The 18872-nt window shown below is 38.4% G+C and overlaps 3 protein-coding genes across 6 annotated transcripts; 1 reads left to right on the top strand and 2 right to left on the bottom strand.

The window, feature by feature from the left end:
- The first annotated feature begins 77 nt into the window (after positions 1-77).
- Positions 78-6949, top strand: Vps15 (vacuolar protein sorting 15). Of its 2 annotated transcripts, none has more exons than XM_066295450.1 (21): positions 78-96; positions 389-500; positions 557-835; positions 890-1053; positions 1105-1273; positions 1323-1476; positions 1530-1706; positions 1753-2004; positions 2064-2499; positions 2555-2703; positions 2764-3032; positions 3081-3267; positions 3416-3630; positions 3681-3883; positions 4071-4320; positions 4376-4555; positions 4620-4741; positions 4798-4983; positions 5422-5591; positions 5647-5840; positions 5898-6949. In XM_066295450.1, the coding sequence occupies exons 2-21, from the start codon at positions 412-414 to the stop codon at positions 6097-6099; spliced, it is 4047 nt and encodes a 1348-aa protein (XP_066151547.1). In that variant the 5' UTR covers positions 78-96; positions 389-411; the 3' UTR covers positions 6100-6949. The 2 variants fall into 2 exon arrangements, with proteins under 2 accessions (XP_066151547.1, XP_066151548.1); XM_066295451.1 differs by lacking the exon at positions 78-96 and adding an exon at positions 308-326.
- A 2594-nt stretch (positions 6950-9543) lies between these two features.
- On the bottom strand, positions 9544-11013 carry LOC136346363 (dnaJ homolog subfamily C member 8). The gene is made up of 5 exons (XM_066295455.1): positions 10767-11013; positions 10541-10712; positions 10344-10492; positions 10039-10275; positions 9544-9983 (listed from the first exon to the last, which is right to left on the bottom strand). Exons 1-5 carry the CDS (start codon positions 10821-10823, stop codon positions 9870-9872), a joined length of 729 nt encoding a protein of 242 aa, XP_066151552.1. The 5' UTR covers positions 10824-11013; the 3' UTR covers positions 9544-9869.
- A 759-nt stretch (positions 11014-11772) lies between these two features.
- LOC136346175 (CREB/ATF bZIP transcription factor-like) lies at positions 11773-13808 on the bottom strand. 3 transcript variants are annotated; one of them, XM_066295109.1, is made up of 3 exons: positions 13523-13808; positions 12445-13462; positions 11773-11955 (listed from the first exon to the last, which is right to left on the bottom strand). In XM_066295109.1, the coding sequence occupies exons 1-2, from the start codon at positions 13604-13606 to the stop codon at positions 12704-12706; spliced, it is 843 nt and encodes a 280-aa protein (XP_066151206.1). In that variant the 5' UTR covers positions 13607-13808; the 3' UTR covers positions 11773-11955; positions 12445-12703. The 3 variants fall into 3 exon arrangements, with proteins under 3 accessions (XP_066151206.1, XP_066151209.1, XP_066151207.1); XM_066295112.1 differs by having other exon boundaries at positions 11775-11955; positions 12445-13459; positions 13523-13806; XM_066295110.1 differs by lacking the exon at positions 11773-11955 and having other exon boundaries at positions 12062-13462.
- Positions 13809-18872: the final 5064 nt, after the last annotated feature.

Genomic DNA, 18872 nt, shown 5'->3' with positions numbered 1-18872 from the left:
AATACCACTGACAGCTTAGTTGCGAAGTTGCCAAATCATTTTAGCTAGTAATTCAATATATTGTTCCAAAATGGCTGCTGGAAGGGAATAAAAAATGTATGAAATTAAATTTTTTTTTTAATTTAAATAAAATGAATTTTTTTAAATTTATATATGATCATTTTGTATTTAAAAATCACGTTTTTAGACCCCCTTCAAATGTTTAATAAACTTAAAATTATACGTAAATACCAAGTAATAATGTTTATAATCTAGCAGACATATTTTCTTCAGTCGCTGTCAACCTCATTTATATTTTTATTTACTTTATTATAATTTTATTGTTGGTAAATAAATAGATGCATACAACATTTATTAATTATCTAAGAATTTTGTTTCAATAATACAGAAGAATTCCTTTGACAATTTACCATGGGAAATCAGCAGGCAGCAATGCTTACCCCTATACATACCGTTGAATGGTACCTAAAGGAGCACCAAGAAATTACTTTTGATAAGAGGTAAGTCACAATAGAACTCAACAAATCTTTTAATTAATTTTTTTTTACAATTCTAGTTTAGGAAGCACTCGATTCCTAAAAGTTGCTCGAGTACACTCTCAAGAAGGACCTCTTGTAGCCAAACTCTTTATTGTCCGAGACCCCACCTTACCTTTGCAAGGCTACAAAGACCGTTTGGAAGAAATTAGAAAACTGCTCTCTACCGCTGTTAATTGCTCTCCTTATCAGAGATTTATAATTACAGACAAAGCTGCTTTATTTATGCGTGAATATGTCAAATACAGTCTTTATGACAGAATCAGCACTCGCCCTTTTTTGACTGATATTGAAAAAAGGTAAGTTAAAACTTGTTTAAGATATGTTAATGAGTATTGATACAATGAATGTAGATGGATCACATTTCAAATACTATATGCCCTGCACCAATGCCATAAAGTAGGAGTATGTCATGGAGATATTAAATTAGAGAACATCACAGTTACATCTTGGAATTGGGTAATGTTAGTGGATTTTGCTTCATTTAAGCCCACATTTTTGCCTATAGATAATCCTGGTGTGTTTAAATTCTAATGAAATGAGCAGGAATGATGTAGAAACATTTCAGGAGATTACTCATACTTCTTTGATACTTCTCGAAGGAGAACCTGTTATATAGCTCCAGAAAGATTTTTAAGTTCTGCAAATTTGGGTACTAGTAAAATGAGTGCTGTAATTTCTGAAACTTTATGTGAATCTGGTGATCTAAACCCTTCAATGGATATATTTTCAGCAGGGTATGATTTTTAATAGTCTAAATTAATTAAATAACTTTTGAATTTATAGTTGTGCTTTATTGGAACTTTGGAATGAGCTGCATTTTCCTTTTGACTATTCACAGTTGCTAGCATATCGATCTGGAAAATATTCTCCTCAGAAGCATCTTGATAGGCTGGAAGATTTCAATCTCCGTAATTTAATTTCCAGTATGATTGATAGAGTATGAAATGCTTTAAAAGTCCTTTTTTTTTGAAGACTAAAGTAATTCTATAGGAACCTGCTAAACGTCTTTCTGCAGAAGACTATCTAGACCTTTATCGTGGCACACTGTTTCCTCAATATTTTTACACTTTTCTGCAGTCATATATGCTCATCTTTTCCAGTAATCCCATATTGTCACCTGATGAAAAAATTACAAGGTTAAAGGGAGACATTGCCAACATTTTCAAGGTATTTATTTTATATTTGCAAGCCATCTTATGCTATTTTAGTTTAGTTTTTGGGGCCAGTTAGAAAGTCTCCTGATGATCTGGATTCTGAGGATGAAGATGGGAGTGAAAAACGAGATATTGAGAAGTATGAGCAAAGAGGTGAATGCGAAGGCTTAGTGCTGATTACCTCTTTGGTTACTTCATGCATTCGAGGCCTTCATGAATCACCATCGAAACTATTTAGTTTAGAGATTTTATTGGAGTTGGCTCAGCATGCCAGTGATGAAACTATCCTTGACAGGATTCTTCCATATCTGGTATGTGTCTCATTTTTCCCTATATTCTTAATATCAATATGTCTTTGTTGTTGGGGCAGATGTATTTGGCCCATGACAGTAATTCTAGAGTGAAAATCTTTGCCATAAACACCATCACCAAGTGTTTGAATTTAGTGCAACGCCTGCCCAGATCGGATGCTAACGTTTTCCCTGAATATATCCTGCCAGAATTAGCCCAATTGGCTACTGATCCCAACGCCTGCGTGCGAGCTGCATATGCCAGAAATATTAATGATTTGGCTGAAATTGCTTTGAGGTATCTGGACCAGATCCAAAATATTTGGTATGGAGAAGAGGGACTTGACAAAACTGACGATGAACACATGTTCAACTACGAGCTTGAACTGCAGGCATTGCAGGAAATGGTTCAACAAACGGTTAGCGCGCTGTTAACCGACACACACAGTATAGTAAAACAGGCGCTATTGAACAGTGGTATACACAAACTGTGTATATTTTTTGGGAAAGCTATAGGTTGTTTGGATTTGATATACTATTTCGTTAATGAATATATCTAACATACTTTCAGCTAATGACATCATTTTGTCCCATATGATCACCTTTCTCAATGACAAAGAAGACACTCAATTGCGAAAGGCCTTTTTTGATTCTATTGTGGGGGTCAGTTCATACATTGGATGGCATTGTTTAAGCATCCTCACGCCGCTATTATTACTAGTAATACTTTACAAATTTAAACAAATTAATCTGAACTTGAGCATTTTAATCATATTCCAGGGCCTGACAGATAGTTCAGAATTTGTCATAAGAAAAGCAATTATTGCCATGGCCTCTCTGACTGAATTTGACCTCGTCACAACCTCTGCATTATGTGAATTGATAATTGAATGTTCCTACTTTCTGGTTCACCCGAATTTATGGATCAGAGAAGCAGTGTGCGGCTTCATAGCCAAAGCTGGGCGAAAATTGAGTATTCTGGACGTTCAGTGCAAGATCATGCCTCATTTGCAGCTCTATATGAAACATAAACTTATACAAATCGATAAGTATGTTTGATGTTTGGGTTAATAAGTTGAGTATGAGATAAGTTTTAGGTCGGAGCTTCTGCTCGATTCACTAGTGTCCCCGATTCCTCGTGTCGTTTACGACAACGTGATAAAGGACAAAGATATCAGCCAAATAATGGAAGAATTGTCAGAAAGAAAACGTACGCGAGATTGCATCAAATCAGGGATGACTCCACATTATGACGGGTTGAAACAAGTATCCAATTTAAGAACTGTACGAGATTCTTGAGTACTTGTATAAAGGGTGTTCCAATTTCAAAAGAAACGAATATAAAAATATGGCAATCGAGTGCTTCAAAAACAAATTATCAGTTGCTTGGGACACCCATCATAACAATATTACTAACCATAAAATTTCGTAGCTCTTTAGTCGCCTGGAGGCAAATGGGATGACAGAGGAAGTGGAGGAATATTTGTTAAAAATGCGGGACCATTTGCAGAAAATTCAGAAGCACCGAAGTAGTTTGGACGCGAAACTGAAGAAATACGATGGAAAAACGGATATGGACAGCCATGGTGATGGCATTAGTGTTAGAAAGTTCACGTTCAGCGAGGCTAATAAGAACGAATTCGTCAGGTTAGTTTCACTGATCATCTTGGTTGGGTTTTTCATTATATTTTACATAGAGCTGAATTGCCAAGGACGAGCACAATGGGCTCGGTGGATATCAATGTTCACTCAGACTGGAACTACGGCTCTGAAGTATCAACAAGACAGTCGGAATCTACCAATAGCAGGCCGTCTTCACCCCCCCCAGACAATCAACTCACACAATTCGTGAGCACTACTACGGACGCGTCGAGTTTACATGAAAAAAGTTTCATACAATGTAAGTAAGATAATCAAACCACACAGAGGGCTTTATAGGTAATATAAAGCCATATAATTTTAATTAATATTTACAGAATATTAAAAACGCGTAAGCAATTTTACTCTTGTTGATGTGTTTGAACATAGTTATTTCCTATTATTGGTTTCAAATAAATGTCATTATTTATTTGTCAATTCCCACATAGGTAAACCATCTACCTGTCAAGTCGAACTCAACAAATTGAAGGCTATTCAGCAGAACCACTACTACGAAGCGCTGCGCAACCGGGAGTGGGCGGAACAGGCGGCTTGGAAACCACAACTGCCACCTCCTGGATGGCACCCTCGTGGCATTTTGGTGGCACATCTACATGAGCATAAAGCCGCTGTTGTCAAACTGTGTCGAGTGTCTGACACCTCTTTTTTTGCCAGTGGTTCGACTGATGGAACTATTAGGTACAATGATAGAAATAATTACCTTCAGACTGTAGTATTCAAGTATTTTTTGCAGATTTTGGGATTGTTCTTCATTCGAAAACAACGGGTTTGCAAATAGATCTAGACAGCAATTTAGATTGCCGAACACATCACCTGCCACTGGATTGGCGGTGTGCGATGGTGGTCAATCACTAGCCGCTTGTTGCCATAATGGGTGGATGGGCGTTTTAAGGATAGACACCGCCAGTTCTAAGTGCGATTTAAACCATAGAAACCTCTTCAATATATTTTGTTTCAATAATTTTTTTTCTTAATAGAATGAACGTACTTCAACATAGACAGTTGGATCAATACGACGAAGGTCTAGCTGTAGATTTGCAATGCCTAGATCCGGGCACTCATAGCACCGTGGTCTATGCCACTTTATATGGGGATTTAGGTAATGTTTCTGTGGTAAGAGTGGATTTTTAGATTCAACGATGATTATTGTTGTAGTGGGTTGGGATTTACGGGCACCAGGAGTCTCCTGGAGGTTGTCTAATGGCGTACGGCAAGGGGTTATCACCACCTTTTGCTTAGATACCCATCAAAATTGGCTGGCGCTGGGCACCAGCGACGGAGTACACACTTTATGGGATTTGAGATTTAGGCTGCCGATAACCACTATTTCATTGCCAACAAGTGGGTATTCATTGTGAGAAATAAAACCATAATTACTAGGAAGATATTCTTTATACTATGGTTGAATTTAAATCAAACATAGTCATTATATTGTGCCTTGCCTGTATTTAAACGAAAAACAAAACATACACCCTTTTGGGAAACACTGATGTAGATGGGATTGATTGCTAGTACAGTCAGCCAATTCGATTGATTTAAAAATCAGAAGATAGGGATCCATTTAAACTAGATTTGTCTTTCCGAGAATACCTAACTGCAACTAATATTATCTTGAGTGAACCTTTAATGGGTTGTCAAGCACAATCTTTTGGGATAAAAGGACAGGGACAAAGTTGGTTAAAAAAAAGGCAAATGCTTGGTACAATTGTAAATAATAATTTTTCAAAGTGCCGCTGATATAATTATGTATCGTTATAATAATACATTTTCTTCTTTAAGGCGGTTCGGCGGTGCGAATAAGAAAAGTGATTCCACACCCGACCGAAAATTCCTGGTTAATATCAAGTGTCCAAGGCAACAATGAGATTTCAATGTGGAATTTAGAAAGCGGTTCAAGGCAGAAAGTACTTTGGGGTAGTACTACTCCGCCCCTTTCTAAACTCAGCCATGTAACAAATCCTAACTCGCTTTATTTCTTGAAATGTGAGATTTTGAACATTCTAGGCCAATCAACAGACCAGTCACAGTGTATGCGCCATGTACGCCTCATACGGCTGCATAGATAGATCTCCCTTTTTGCTATCAGGGGGCACTGATCAAAGATTGAGATTTTGGAACTTGGCCAGTCCATCTGAGAGCTATTTGGCCTTATCTGCAGCCGGAGATCCACTGGGCACCACCTTGTCTTACCGCAGTAGGTTAGTAGTTTTTTAAAATATCCCCGAAAGGAAAGTTACACAGGTTTATTTTCCCAGGTTGATTGATGGAACTGATGTGGTTTATGAGGAACCCGCGAGCACTTTACCAAAAGACAAGACTGAAGATGTGCCTAGAGGTGGACCGGAATCGCCTCCTGCAGGTCACAAAGACTGCATTTCCGACATAATCTTATGCAAGGGTAGTCAGTATTTCACCATAACCGCCTCAAGGGATGGAGTTATTAAGGTTTCCAAATAGATGTAATGATTATTGAGTAGTATACTAGAGGAAAGTCTTAATTATTTCTTCTTTCTGGGATATTTATCCAACAATACTTTCATCGGTGAAAAGATGGGTCGTTACATGAACTCGGAACAAAAATACATAAATACGCTAGCACGGAAGTTGCTTACTTATTTCTAATTCTTAAATGAATTAAATTATAATATTTAATAAATGTGTAATCATGTACGATGAGTATGAAAAAAACTCGGTTGCGACAAGTTGCAGAATTTATAAGACCTGTCAGTGCTAATTGTACAAAATGTATAGTTATGTATGTGGTATTCCACCTAATAATTAGATTGAGAATTTATGTAAAGATAAGAGCCAAAGATGTTTTTTTTTCTGGTCAGTCAGAGTATGAAAACGAGGAACTATTTTTTTACTTTTCTTTTATCTTTTTGGTTTAAGAAAAAAATGCTTTTTCAATATTGTAGATAGGAACAATTTATTTTTTTCTGTACACCTCATGCATATAAATGTCTCTGAACTAATTTTATTGTACGTTTAAGTTCATTTTTAACCAAAATTTAGGCCGATTCAACTTATACTCCAGATATTTTTTAGCTCAAAAAGTAAGTACCTTCGTAAAATATGGATTAAAGATTACACTTAAAATAGGAGAATATTACAAGGTAAAAACCTAAAGTTTTTTAAATAACCTTTTTAAAAAGCAACCATTTGTAACTCGTGATATGAAGAGAAACGACAGTGGCATTTATTAGTAATATTAATTGACTTATTAGTAGATACTGGCCTACAATTAATTTACATTGAAATTTACTAATTATACCACAAAGAAATTAAAACGAAAGTAGTAGTTGAATCGCATTAATTCTTGCTTGTAACACATACTAGCATCTAGTAAAAGAAATAGTGGCCTTGAAATGTCAGAGGCATGTCTTAGATGGATTCATCTGTTACTAATACTGGGTGAGATGTAATATAATGGTAGCGGCGGTCTACGCGGCAGCTACAACACCCTCCTCGATTTGAAAATAATGGAGTGGAAGAAAGTGAAGACCGTGGTGGAGGGGTGTAAGGGAAAGAGAGTGGCTAAAGTTGAAATGCCTGCATAGGTAGAATGTGTACGAGGGATTGACAAAGTGGTTTATTCTCAGTATGAGAGCATGGCTGAATGGGAAGTAGAACGAGGTAGATTAGTTTATGTCTCAGGCTATGATTGGGCATGAGTGTTTTGTATTGTTTGTAAAGCGAATTGAGAAGAGTGAATCATCGAAGTGTTGGCACCATGGGGAGAAGGACACGGTGGTGCATACTTTGTTTGATTGTAAAGAGTTCGAACGATTTAGGGACGACTTTCGAGAGGGGTCGCCGGAAGCGTTTAAGAAGGACTGTGTGGGGAGATTACTGCTAGTGACTGAGAGGGAGTGGAAGAGGATGTTAAGAATAATTGGGAGATCACGAGAAAGATTGCGGAAGAAAACAAGAAAAGCGGAGTCACGACGTGAGGAGGGAGAATTTCGGCCCCCCGTGAAGTAATCTCTAGAAGTGATTCGGGAGAAGTAAAAAATGAAAAGGGGAAGTTTATAGTGGGTAGACGTCCTCGTCTGGGACGAATCCTTCATAGGTATCTAGCCGACAGGTCAGTAGGCCGGATACCTATGAAAATTTTCTTCCTCTAGAAAAAAAAAACTCTGTGAGATGTTTGCTGGTAAATACGAAAAGGCTTAATCAACGCCCAACATTTATGGTTGGCAACATTTCTTTATAGAAACAAAGTCGTTTCGAATGGTAGGTTAATAGATCTTATATTGTGATTATTTTGAGCTAATGGAAAGAGACTAGAGGGACTGTCGAGACATCATTTGTAACTATATGTTGTTGCTCATATTCAGTAGAATGAGCATTTTCAACTTTGAGTACAGTCGCAGCGTTACTATCTGAACGTGATGTTTTATAAGAAATTTTATTTTGATTGGTTATGGTTTTGGTAATATAAGATTGGATCTTATATATGAAAGAAAGAGTTTAAATAACATCTATTTTTGTAAGAATCGCTAAGAAGCGATTATTACAAAAGAAAATCAAACATGCGTTAATAAGTCACAGAAACGTCGTGAATAAATTCACCTCTTAATCTGTTTCAGTTGTTTGTCAGGCTCCGCGATGCTTTTTGATTAATCTAGTTTAACTTTCATTTTGTCTCGCGAAAAAATAGGATAATTTTTGAATGAAACCTTGATATTTTGGCTATTTCGCTTTGTATTTGTTTTCCCTTGGATTAAACCGTACCTTCATTCTTCTTAATACTAATTTTAAACGTGTGAAATTTTAATGCCGCCGGCATTAAACTGTTTACGAATTGCCTTCGATGCGCATTAGGCTAGGCGCTTTTGTACTTTTGAAAACTCGTATGTGCAACTGTTTCTATGTCAGTCCAGGTAGATTGAGATGCCCATTGTCCGGTTTGTGTGGTTTTTTGTAAAAATTTTTACTTTTTAATGAGTTTTAACCAAAATTAGTAATTAAGGAAACTTCATATAAATTAGAATGCTCGAGTCAAACCTGATCCTCGTCAAACTGTTTTAAGCCTTTTAATTTTTACATCTGAAGAAAAACTTGATATGGTAAAGTTTTAAATTTACCTATAAACTTCAAAAACAAGAATCATAACTTCCGCTTTTAATTTAAACCGCAAATCCATCTTAGCCCACTTTTCTGCTTTCATAGCTCCATTCTGACTGAGGCACCATCTAACGATGTCTTCAATTACAACTTTGTTGTTAGCCCACCATGACCTACTCCAAAACTCCAAAAAATAACAATCGGAACGCCATCTTTTAGTTTAAACCACAACCGTATCTTACATTATCGCCTCATCTTGAGTGTTACACGACCTAACGCAGTTTCCTTTCACTTAGAGTAAATTAAAAAAAAAAAAGAGTATGTTGTTAAACCGTGATTTAACATGAGAGAGCATCTTATTCTATTTAGCCTTAAAGTAGAAACGCACTTCTAAGTATAATCGGTATCCACAGAATTTTTTTAGCACTATGGGCTTGCACTATAAAAGGAGAAGTATTTGTCACTTCCAATCATTAAGTACAACTACAATGATGATGAATCATACAAGTTTTTGGACTGCATCATTGCGCCATGAAATTATTAAAAAGTATTCTCTCGAATGCGCAATTTTTCTGACTGACCAAGTCTGTAGCTATTACCGTACTACTAGACCTACATGTTAGATATCTTAGTTTTAAACATACTATATACTATAAAGCGTAGCATGCAAAAATAAAACAGTACGTCAAAGCAGTAGACAATTAAATTTTTTTTGGAAAGAAACTGTTACCGGCGCATTAGAAACGATTTTGGTGGGGGAAAAAGGGTATCTGATTCCATGGAAAGTATCATCTTGTAGATTCTGGTAATCATTTGATTCATCTAGTAGAATAAACCTAAATTCATATTCTTATATTAACATTTGAATAAAAGATCTCAAAAATTGCCAGAGCTATAGACTAAATTTTCAAAAATAATTGAAACTTTGACACTCTCTATATCAAACATTGTCAACTTTTGTATGACAAATTTTGTCAAATTATAATATTTTTACAAAAATAATGTGGATGAAGTTTAACCTATCAGGTGAGGACCACCAGGTATACACTATAATTTTTTAAATTGAAGACATGTGTCTCCAACAGGCCATCAATTGAAATTTTTATATTTTTTCAAGTGCTACAAACTTACAATTAAGTTATTAAATTAAGATTCCTTTATCTGGATTCGGGTTTGTTTTTTGGCGGTTTAAAGGCCTTCATCTTCTTGGTTTTATTCTTGCCTTGAGCCTGGAAACTCTGCCAACTATTCACTCTATTTTGCCTTGATTCCTGCAATTCAATGCCTCACAACATTTGTCTTCTATTAAGTCCCAATCAGTCAAACCTCAAAATTTTTTTGCCACTCCTTCTCCACTTTGGCCTTCTCCTCATCTTCAATCTCTTGTTCTCTTTTGCGCTTCCTTTCCTCCATGTCACGCCCCGCTAAGTCACGTCGTTTCCTTTCCAGATCTGCAAACAGTTTCATTGTCAAAACATAAACAGCGTGTTTGTATTTTTCGGGATCGTCCTCCGGAACCCCGCTTTTCCCTTCTTTTTTGGCTTTTTTACGCTTCTCTGCCAACTAGAACGTTCATGTTTAATCTAATCTAGAAACCGACCCAATTGCATGTAATGTTAAGGCTACAATACCATCAGGTCTGTGCGTCCAACAGCCTCCTCGATGATATCCATGCATTTCTTCCGAGTATCATCACTTTCTAAGGTTTTCCATGCCTTGTTTACAGCTTCAAATGCTTGTTGGGCTCTGTCTGGATCATCTTGATTCTTGTCAGGATGCACTAAAACCTCTATATTTCCCAACAAATTTCAGAGCTGGGAATTCTCACCCAATATTGAAAGTCTTCGGTATTTTTTCTTAATCTCTTCTAAAGGGGTGTCGGGTTCAACTTGAAGAACATCAAAAGGGTTGAGATTTCTATATGTGGCTCCTGGTCGAAGCAGCCTTTCAATCTGTTGTTTTGGAGTCAGGACTGAGTCTCGTTTCTCGATTTCCTTCACCTGGAAAATATCTTTCCAAGGAGGGTGTGAGGGTTGTTTAGAACCTGCACTTACTTCATTATAGAATGAATCAAATCTATCGTCTGGATTGGAACTGGTGCCCGACGTCATGTTCTCTCTGACAATTTTGTATGTAATATTGAAATATTGAAAATGATTTTAAAACTTCTTAAATTAAACGTTACAACTAACCAGAACTCATGAAATTCGGAGGATTTTCCCTATTATTTGTTATTGTGTCATTTTATTGTTTTCATTTTAAAAAATGGATTGGATGTTCTCTCATTTCTGGTTTCTGTCAAAATTAATATGACAGTTGTGTTTTTTCATCACTAGTGTAACATAAATGGCAACGTTGAATAGCAACTTCACCTAGTATTCGTCAAACTTAGGTGTATCTGACTCTGTGTACCTATTGCAATGCATAATTTTCTATTATAAATTTTTTTGACAAAAATCTATGCTTCGACCAGTTTCTCTAAGATTAACAAATTTATTAATAATATAATATCATTAATACAAATTGATTTAAAAAATGGGAAATTAAGGAATGCCAGAAATTTTTATGTTTCTTTGTAAATGGAAAAGCTATAGAAATGTTATTCTCTGTTGTTTTACTGTTTCATGGGTGACTCCGAGAACAATTTAGCATTTGCCAAAAACATTGTTACATGTCTGCTGGGGGCTCTAGAACATTCTTTTCTCAATACATTACAGGTACTAATGGTCTATTATTGAAAAAGCCTATGTTATCTCGATATGTTATCGACACTTCTTTATCGATAGTTCGAACTTTTGGAAATCGATGTATGTGCTGTGCTCTCGAATTTTCTGGGTATTGTAGTATCCTTGTTTCCATTCTAGCAAGTTCGAAATAAAGTGGATCATGTGATGAACTTTACACCATGGGAATTTCAGTGTAAATTTGTTTACATTTGGTGATTTAATTGTGTAATATTGTTAGGAAAACAAAATTCCTTTTTAAAGAGTTCGAAAAAAAATTTACTTTTCACTTTAATTTAAAGTAGGTTTTTAGACTTTGGGGAATAAGAGCCGTTTTTTAACCATATATGTTTATTACTAATACAAAACTCTGAAATATAAAAATAATTCCAGTAGTAGGAAAATGTAGAAATGGGGCCTCCTAAAATTTAACTTTGTTTAATAAAATTTATAGTTTTTTGCACTTCTCATTATTAACAATTAAAGAAGTAGCATTAGTCCCATTTTAGTTTAATGTTAACTGAAAAATTAAAAAAATATATTACTGGAGGTCTGTTGGAGACTAAAAACCAATTTGAGAGCATTTTTTAAGTTGATCTTTAAGAAAACACCACAAATTTCAAAAGGAAACTCAAATTTTAAATGTAATCAGTCTTTTACCTGAAACAATCTGTTAAGACATAAGTAGTTACAACATGGTATCATATTATGAAAAAATAATGACTTTTTCAAATATTTTTCTTGTAAAAAAGTAAGGTTTAAAGCCTAATACAGCCTATATTAAAGCTCACAAGTACGTCTAATATAGACAAAAAAATATAAACATTTGCCTGGCAAAAGTTTATATTTTCTTTAGTGTGAAATATTCCATTGATAGAACATATATGTGTTTAATAAAAATAACATGCAGGAGAGTAACATTTACCACAGTAATTTAAAAAATGCTCTCCACACACACACACACACACACACACAAATATATATATATGTATAACACATAAAAAAGTACCTGTATTCTTAAATAATGATGGTGAAGTAGGTATAGGGGAGGGCATGACGTCTCAAGTCCCTCCTAAATATCTCTTCATTTCTCAACAATTCACAACAATTCCTAAAAATTTCAACTTTAAATACAAAACCAAACTGGCACTTCCATTATATATCATAACTAAATGGTTCCAACCATTTAGTGTGGCTTGAAACGATACAGAGATTTTATTTACATCTAGCAAACCACAGCCACAAATTCATTTCAATCACTTTCCACTTCATTTCCTTGCCCAGCCTTGCAAAGCTTTATTGCTGCATGAGGGACAAAACTCCAAAGAAACTTTATTCTTTGATACATGTAAACACACTCCAACATCTTCCTCCTCCTTGATTTTAACTTCTAGTTCAGTTTTTATGGGTGCTGCGAGAGGAACTATTGGAGAGTCCAGGGTTCTTTCATCAATCATATCCAACAACTCTTCACTTTCCATTTCAATAGGAATGTCTATATCTAATAAAAGACCATCATTGTTCAGCTCGTTAAATTCTGAACTTCCATAGTAAGAGTCTGTGGATTCTGGCGTAGGGTAATTCTCATATGGTTCGTTTAAGTTAGTTTCTTCCCAAGGATGCCTAGTGATATCAAACTTGGTATTAAAAGTTTTTCGTTCGGTCATTTCTGGAACAGGTTTTTTGGCTATGGGGACATCTCTAGTGGTTCTACAGGATTTGTCATCAATTGAAGAGGATACGGACATGTCAGTGCACAAATTAATGGCCTTAATGAGTTTGCCAATGCCTTCACTGTTGGCAAGAATGCTCTTTAGATACTTCACTTCATTTCTTAACTCCTCAATTGTGCTGGCTTGGCTGTTCACATTATCAGACAGTTTTTTATTTTCATTTCTCAAAACAGACAGTTGTTGCTCTAGACTGTTAATATACATTTTCTTCTTGAGACGATTTTCTCTAGCCATAAGTGCATTTTTGGAAAAGCATTTAGGTGTCCTAGTAGGCTTCCTTGGTGGTTTTATCTGCTGAGAATAAAACGTATTAGATACCTCTGACATCTAAGAGTCGGTGGGAGTGTGTAGTACCTGATTGTTTGGTAAATATTCCATGTCTGCGGTTTCGTCGTCCGTCGTGCTTTCGGACACGTAGCGATTTCTGTTGGAAACCATTGTGTTTGTAGGCTTCTGAAATATCACTAATGCTTTGTGTATACTTCACTTTTCGTTTTAATGCTCGCTAACACTATCAACAAAGAAATTTGAAGAAATGTTTCAAAGTAAAAACAATTCTAGATAATTTTATTCAATAACCGTTCTCTCACATATTTCGCTTTAGAATAAGTTTGTTTTGCTTTCGAACTAGCTTTTATAAGCTTTCCTTCGAGTTTCTCGAAAAATTACGAACAGTGATTTCGAAAGCGCTAGAATTAATCGAAAAGAAAATATCGATATACAACTAGATGTATAAAAAGTCGATTATGTAGAGAACATTCGAATTCATTTATTGCAATTTCTAGTTGCCCTTTATATTTTTTGAACCATTTTCTTAACATTTCAACAGTTTTTGAACTATAATTAAATTCGATTATAATAACAAATATTCTCAAATCCAGTGCTATCTACTAAAGAAATATTAGAAAATCTAATAAAGAACAGTACAAATTTATATCATATTCTATACTATCGGTACGGTCCTTCCACGCCATGGCTAACGGCAAATCTGCTGTTTAGTTATTCTAAAATTATCAGATTTGCTTCAAATTGTGTAAATTGTATGTTCTAGTGGACGAATCACGGTAGAGCACGCACGTGCGGAAGAGAGCTCCTGAGGAATCAGCATTTAGTTTTTGTATAGAGAGCTCAAGCAGCGCTTTTAGCGTTTTTCAACGCTAAATTGCAAAAATAGCGTGACTGGTAGTGTGAAAAATCATTTAGCTCCGCCCACCGACCAACGTGACCAATTTGGTGGCTTTTCGCAAAGTCTGCTTTTAGGGTGCCGCTAATTTGTAATGTTATTTTTTGTTTTAGCTTATAGGGGTTGTTTTTATCAGAAAAGAAGATTACTTTTGCACTTACCAGAGTATACTTACCATTTTGAGATAATCGGAGTCTTCGAAGTTTTGATGACGCTATGGATTCTCCAGATTTCAATCCAGGAGGTACCTCGGAAAAGAAAGGGGGGACTGGCGCTATCAAGCTGATTCTGAAAGAGAAAAGGGAATTCTCTGGAAAGACAACGGTGGCATATGCTAGAAAAGGGAGGATATAAAGAACCCCGCTCAAGGGTAAGGTAGAGGAAGCGGAGGACGAAGTCTTAAAGGTACCAGAGATTCCGGCGAAAAAATAGGGAATAACACGTTGGGGAAGAGGCAGGAAAAGAAAATTATATGCTTGGCACTTACCATAGAGGAAACGCCAAATGACTCACAGATGGAGAAAAGAATAAATATCGGGGAATCGCCTGTGATAGAGAAACAAGAGAGGACCAGGATGCTACTGGAAGTGGCCAGAGAGCAGGTTGGAGCAATCGACAGGATTCTGGGAGAGAGTTACCACCCCAAACAGGAGCTGGTTGACGTTGTGGCGGAGCTGAAAAGCCCTATAAGAAGCATGGTACTAGGAGCAGAAGAAAAGATGCTAGAGGCCAGGAAACTGGAAGTTAAGAAGCTGGAGGAAAAAACGGAAGACTGAGGCAAGAAATGGCCCGGCTGGCAGTTGGCAGGACAAAGAAGGTCTCGGTGGAATGTCAAACGGAGACGGAGGAAGAGAGGAAGATTGGTGAGGGTCAGGAGAAACTCACTCTTTTATCTAGTGAGGGAAAGATTTTGGAGGCGATCAAACACAGATGTGACGTGGGGATATTCGGGGCGACCGAGATAGCTTACGGCGATCCGAATAGTAAGGGATTTAAGATGGACCTGGCTATCTTGGTGGGAAAAAGGGAAAGCTTTCTCAAGGAGAGGTTCCTGAAGCTCCTCTCGGAGTTGAGAGAGCTCGATACTGAGGAAGGATAAATACCCAGCCTCATCCAGACGTGTAATCTGAGGAAGGAGGGAAGGGAAATTACGAAAAAAAGGTATGTTTACTTCCAGGAATTGGAGAATACGGGGCCATAGGGTGTCTTCGAGGCTCTCAAAACACTGACTACCACAATGCAGGATGAATGGAGAGACAGTGTGGTCGTCCCACTGGTACCGGGAGCGGACCAATGGAAATTTAGGAAGGTATGCGAACAGCCTGCTGGGTGCTGCAAAGGAGGATAAAAATCAAGCTGTACCTACCCGGAGGAACATGATGATAAATAGGTTGGACAGCTTCGTCGCTGGCCGAGATGGCAGGAATGTCTTCATAGCTGGGGACCTGAATGCTAAGTGCGCGATGTTTGGCTATGACGTTGCGAAGGCCTACGGAAGAGTGTTGGAGAAGTTTGTTGGGGTGAAGGCGTTGATCCCATTCAACAACGGGAAGGAGTAGACGTGTGGAAACAAGAATGGGAGATCGGTCATAGATGTGATTATGGCCGGTGCTGTTGTAGTGTGTATGGTGGATAAATGACAGGTTGGTGGATACTGAGAGCGGGAATGGACATAGGTACATCACCTATAGCATCATGAGGGATGGACGCGAGGATCTGGGAAGAAGGGATGATACAGGGACTAAGGGATGGATCGTAACAGAGAGAGGAATAAGTAAGTTCAGTAAATACGTAAGTGAAAAAGTTTCAAGTGGAACTAAACCGAACCAAATAGTCAAGGAAATCGGGAAGGCTTGCTACGTGTGCTTGCTTAAGAAGAATAAAAAGACAAGGAACAGGAGAGTAGTATGTTAGTGGAATGCTACGGTAAATACGCATAGGAAGGAATGCTTGTTGGCTAGGCGAAGGATGACAAGGATCAAGGAAAATACAGAGACGAATAAGAACAGAAGGGAAGCTGAAGAGGAGTATGGAAGACCGAAAAAATCCTCAAGGAGTCCATTAGAAGTGATAAGAGAGAAGTATGGAAGAAGTGGTGCGATGACCTGGAGATGGATACCTAGGGCTTCGGTTACAGGATTGTGACGGGGAAGCTGGGGTGTCTGAACCAAGGTCATCTGGCAGAGGCGGACATGTTGAGGCAGGTGGGGGAACTTTTTCCGACGAAGAAGAAGATAAGGTGGAATTAAGAAGCTACAGATGCCAAGGACGTGGAACGGGTGTCAATGGAGGAGATTCGGTGGGCGGCAGGGGAATTTGGGAGCCGAAAGGCTCCACGATTGGATGGGATATCCAACGCAGTCGTTAAGGCCTACTTAGGGATTAATTCCCAAGAAATGGCAGACTGTATCACAAACATCATAGTGACAGGGGAATGCCTGAAGATTTGGAAGAGGGCCCGACTTGTGCTAGTGAAGAAACCAAAGAAGTACCCAACGGCAGAGGCGTCATAACGACCCATTTGCCTTATTAACGGACTCGGAAAGGTCGTAGAGAAAGTGATCAAGGCCAGGCTGATGGCCCAGGTCAGCGAGCATGGTATGGTGAGTGATAGGCAGTTTGGCTTCGTTAAGGGCAAGTGTACTGTCGACGCCATGAGGACTGTGATGCAGATCGTGGAGAGAATCAGGGAGACCAGTTAAATAAACGCGGCCTTCTGTATGATGGTGACTGTAGACGTCAAGAATGTGTTTAACTCAGCACCCTGGGACCTCATAGTGGAAACGCTGAGGAGGTCCCAAGTTAGTAGGTACCTGGCGGAAGTAATCCAATCGTACCTCGATGAAAGGACAGTGCAGTTGCCTAACGGGGAGGTCCGGGGACTGACGTGTGGGATTCTTCAGGGGTCCATTATGGGACCTGTTCGTCGAATTAGTACTACCACGAGTTGCTGATGCTGGATTGTCCAAGGGGCGTCACTTCAGTCACCTACGCGGACGATATGGAGTTGGTGGTTACTAAGGGGTGCAGAAAAACACTCGAGGTGGGGACCAGGGAGGCTATGGAGCTGATCATTGACACATTCTGTGCCAAGGATCTCAGCATGGCGCCAGAGAAGACAGAGATGATGCTACTGGCCGGGAGATGTAAGATCACTAGCATGAGTGTGGTTGTAGATGGATTTAGGTATGCGACAAGAGCAAGCGTTAAATATCTGAGAGTATGGTTCGGTAAGAACGCTAGGTTTGGGGAACACGCTCGCAGGATGTTTGATAGGATGGGGGAAATAATCCGCAAGCTGGAAGGCATTCTCCCCAGGGTAAATGATTTATGTTACGACATGAGGCGGGTGATGATCATCGCAGCATTGTCGGCGCTGTTGTACGCTACACCAATATGACTCGAAGTGCTAGAAGTCAAGACGTATAGGGCTGTCCTGGAGTGGGTGAACAGGATGCGCGCGATTCGGGGGGCATGCGTGTACTGAACGGTTCCCTGTACGAAGGTGTTGGTACTGGTCAGGATCCCGCCGATCAGATGGCGTGTAGAAGAGAGGAGATTGGTCTGGAAGAGAGGTAAGGATTTCAGGAATGATATCAGAGATTGGGTGATGAATGAGTAAATGGGCAGTGTATGATGGGTAGATGAAGGCCCTGGTCCCGAATATAAGACAGTGGGGCGAATGTGAATAGATAAGGACGGAGTACATGCTAACGCAGGTATTTACTGGATACGGAGTGTTTGGGAAATATCTGCATAGAATGGGAGTTGAGGAGAGAGACGGATGTTAGTTTTGCGACATACTGGGAGTCGTGGATACCCCGAAGTTTACACTCTGGGGATGTCCGGAGTGGGAGGCGGAACGTACTGAAGCTAGAAGAGCAGGACTTAACCTGAACAAAGGGATGATTGGTAGCGAACTGCTGGAGGGCGAGAGGAAGTGGAAGGTGTTCGAATGCATGGTAAATAGGATTATGTACAGGAAGACTGAGAGACAGCGTATAAGGAGGGGAGAGGAAGTGTAGAGTGCAGATATTACGACTGGGCGCTCCGAAGGAATGCCGATCTGGCGATATCGGGGCCATAAGAAGGGAGGGGGTGGTTTTAGTGGGTAGACGGATGCAAGCTCGAATTCTACACTATCCGGCTCTGTTAGACCGAGTGTCTTTTGAATATTTCCACCTCCTCGGACACAAAAAAAATTGTACGATCTAGAGCTATTTCCATCATTTCCGTCAATCCGGAGCTCAAATATCGCCAATTCCATGATAACGTAGTGTTTTGTCGTAAATTGACCGAAAACCACGATTTAGCTTTTGTCTGGATTTGGACAGAAAATTGAAAACACAAATGACTCTGTATCTGAGAAACTCTCTGAGATTTGAGATTTGAGCACATAAATGACCCTTTATCTGGAACACTCACCAAGATACAATCAAGCCGTATGAGTCATCTTAAATAACTCGTCGAGTCGATTTATTTGGGTCATTTTTGAAGAAATTTTGTCCTTATTTGCCGAAA

Source organism: Euwallacea fornicatus, chromosome 22 (genome assembly GCF_040115645.1).
Source record: "Euwallacea fornicatus isolate EFF26 chromosome 22, ASM4011564v1, whole genome shotgun sequence".
NCBI classification, from domain to species: Eukaryota; Metazoa; Arthropoda; class Insecta; order Coleoptera; family Curculionidae; genus Euwallacea; species Euwallacea fornicatus.
This window is presented reverse-complemented; position numbering and strand designations above follow the sequence as displayed.

What these genes read in the sequence shown, in the direction of transcription:
- Vps15 (XM_066295450.1), top strand. Translation starts at nt 412, where the DNA reads ATGGGAAATCAGCAGGCAGCAATGCTTACCCCTATACATACCGTTGAA. An exon ending in AAGTATCCAATTTAAGAACT is followed by an intron (nt 3,268 to 3,415) that starts GTACGAGATTCT and finishes AAAATTTCGTAG; the next exon opens with CTCTTTAGTCGCCTGGAGGC. An exon ending in TGAAAAAAGTTTCATACAAT is followed by an intron (nt 3,884 to 4,070) that starts GTAAGTAAGATA and finishes ATTCCCACATAG; the next exon opens with GTAAACCATCTACCTGTCAA.
- LOC136346175 (XM_066295109.1), bottom strand. Translation starts at nt 13,606, where the DNA reads ATGGTTTCCAACAGAAATCGCTACGTGTCCGAAAGCACGACGGACGAC. An exon ending in AATATTTACCAAACAATCAG is followed by an intron (nt 13,463 to 13,522) that starts GTACTACACACT and finishes TTTTATTCTCAG; the next exon opens with CAGATAAAACCACCAAGGAA.
- LOC136346363 (XM_066295455.1), bottom strand. Translation starts at nt 10,823, where the DNA reads ATGACGTCGGGCACCAGTTCCAATCCAGACGATAGATTTGATTCATTC. An exon ending in TTGGACGCACAGACCTGATG is followed by an intron (nt 10,276 to 10,343) that starts GTATTGTAGCCT and finishes TGAACGTTCTAG; the next exon opens with TTGGCAGAGAAGCGTAAAAA. An exon ending in AGTGGCAAAAAAATTTTGAG is followed by an intron (nt 9,984 to 10,038) that starts GTTTGACTGATT and finishes ATTGAATTGCAG; the next exon opens with GAATCAAGGCAAAATAGAGT.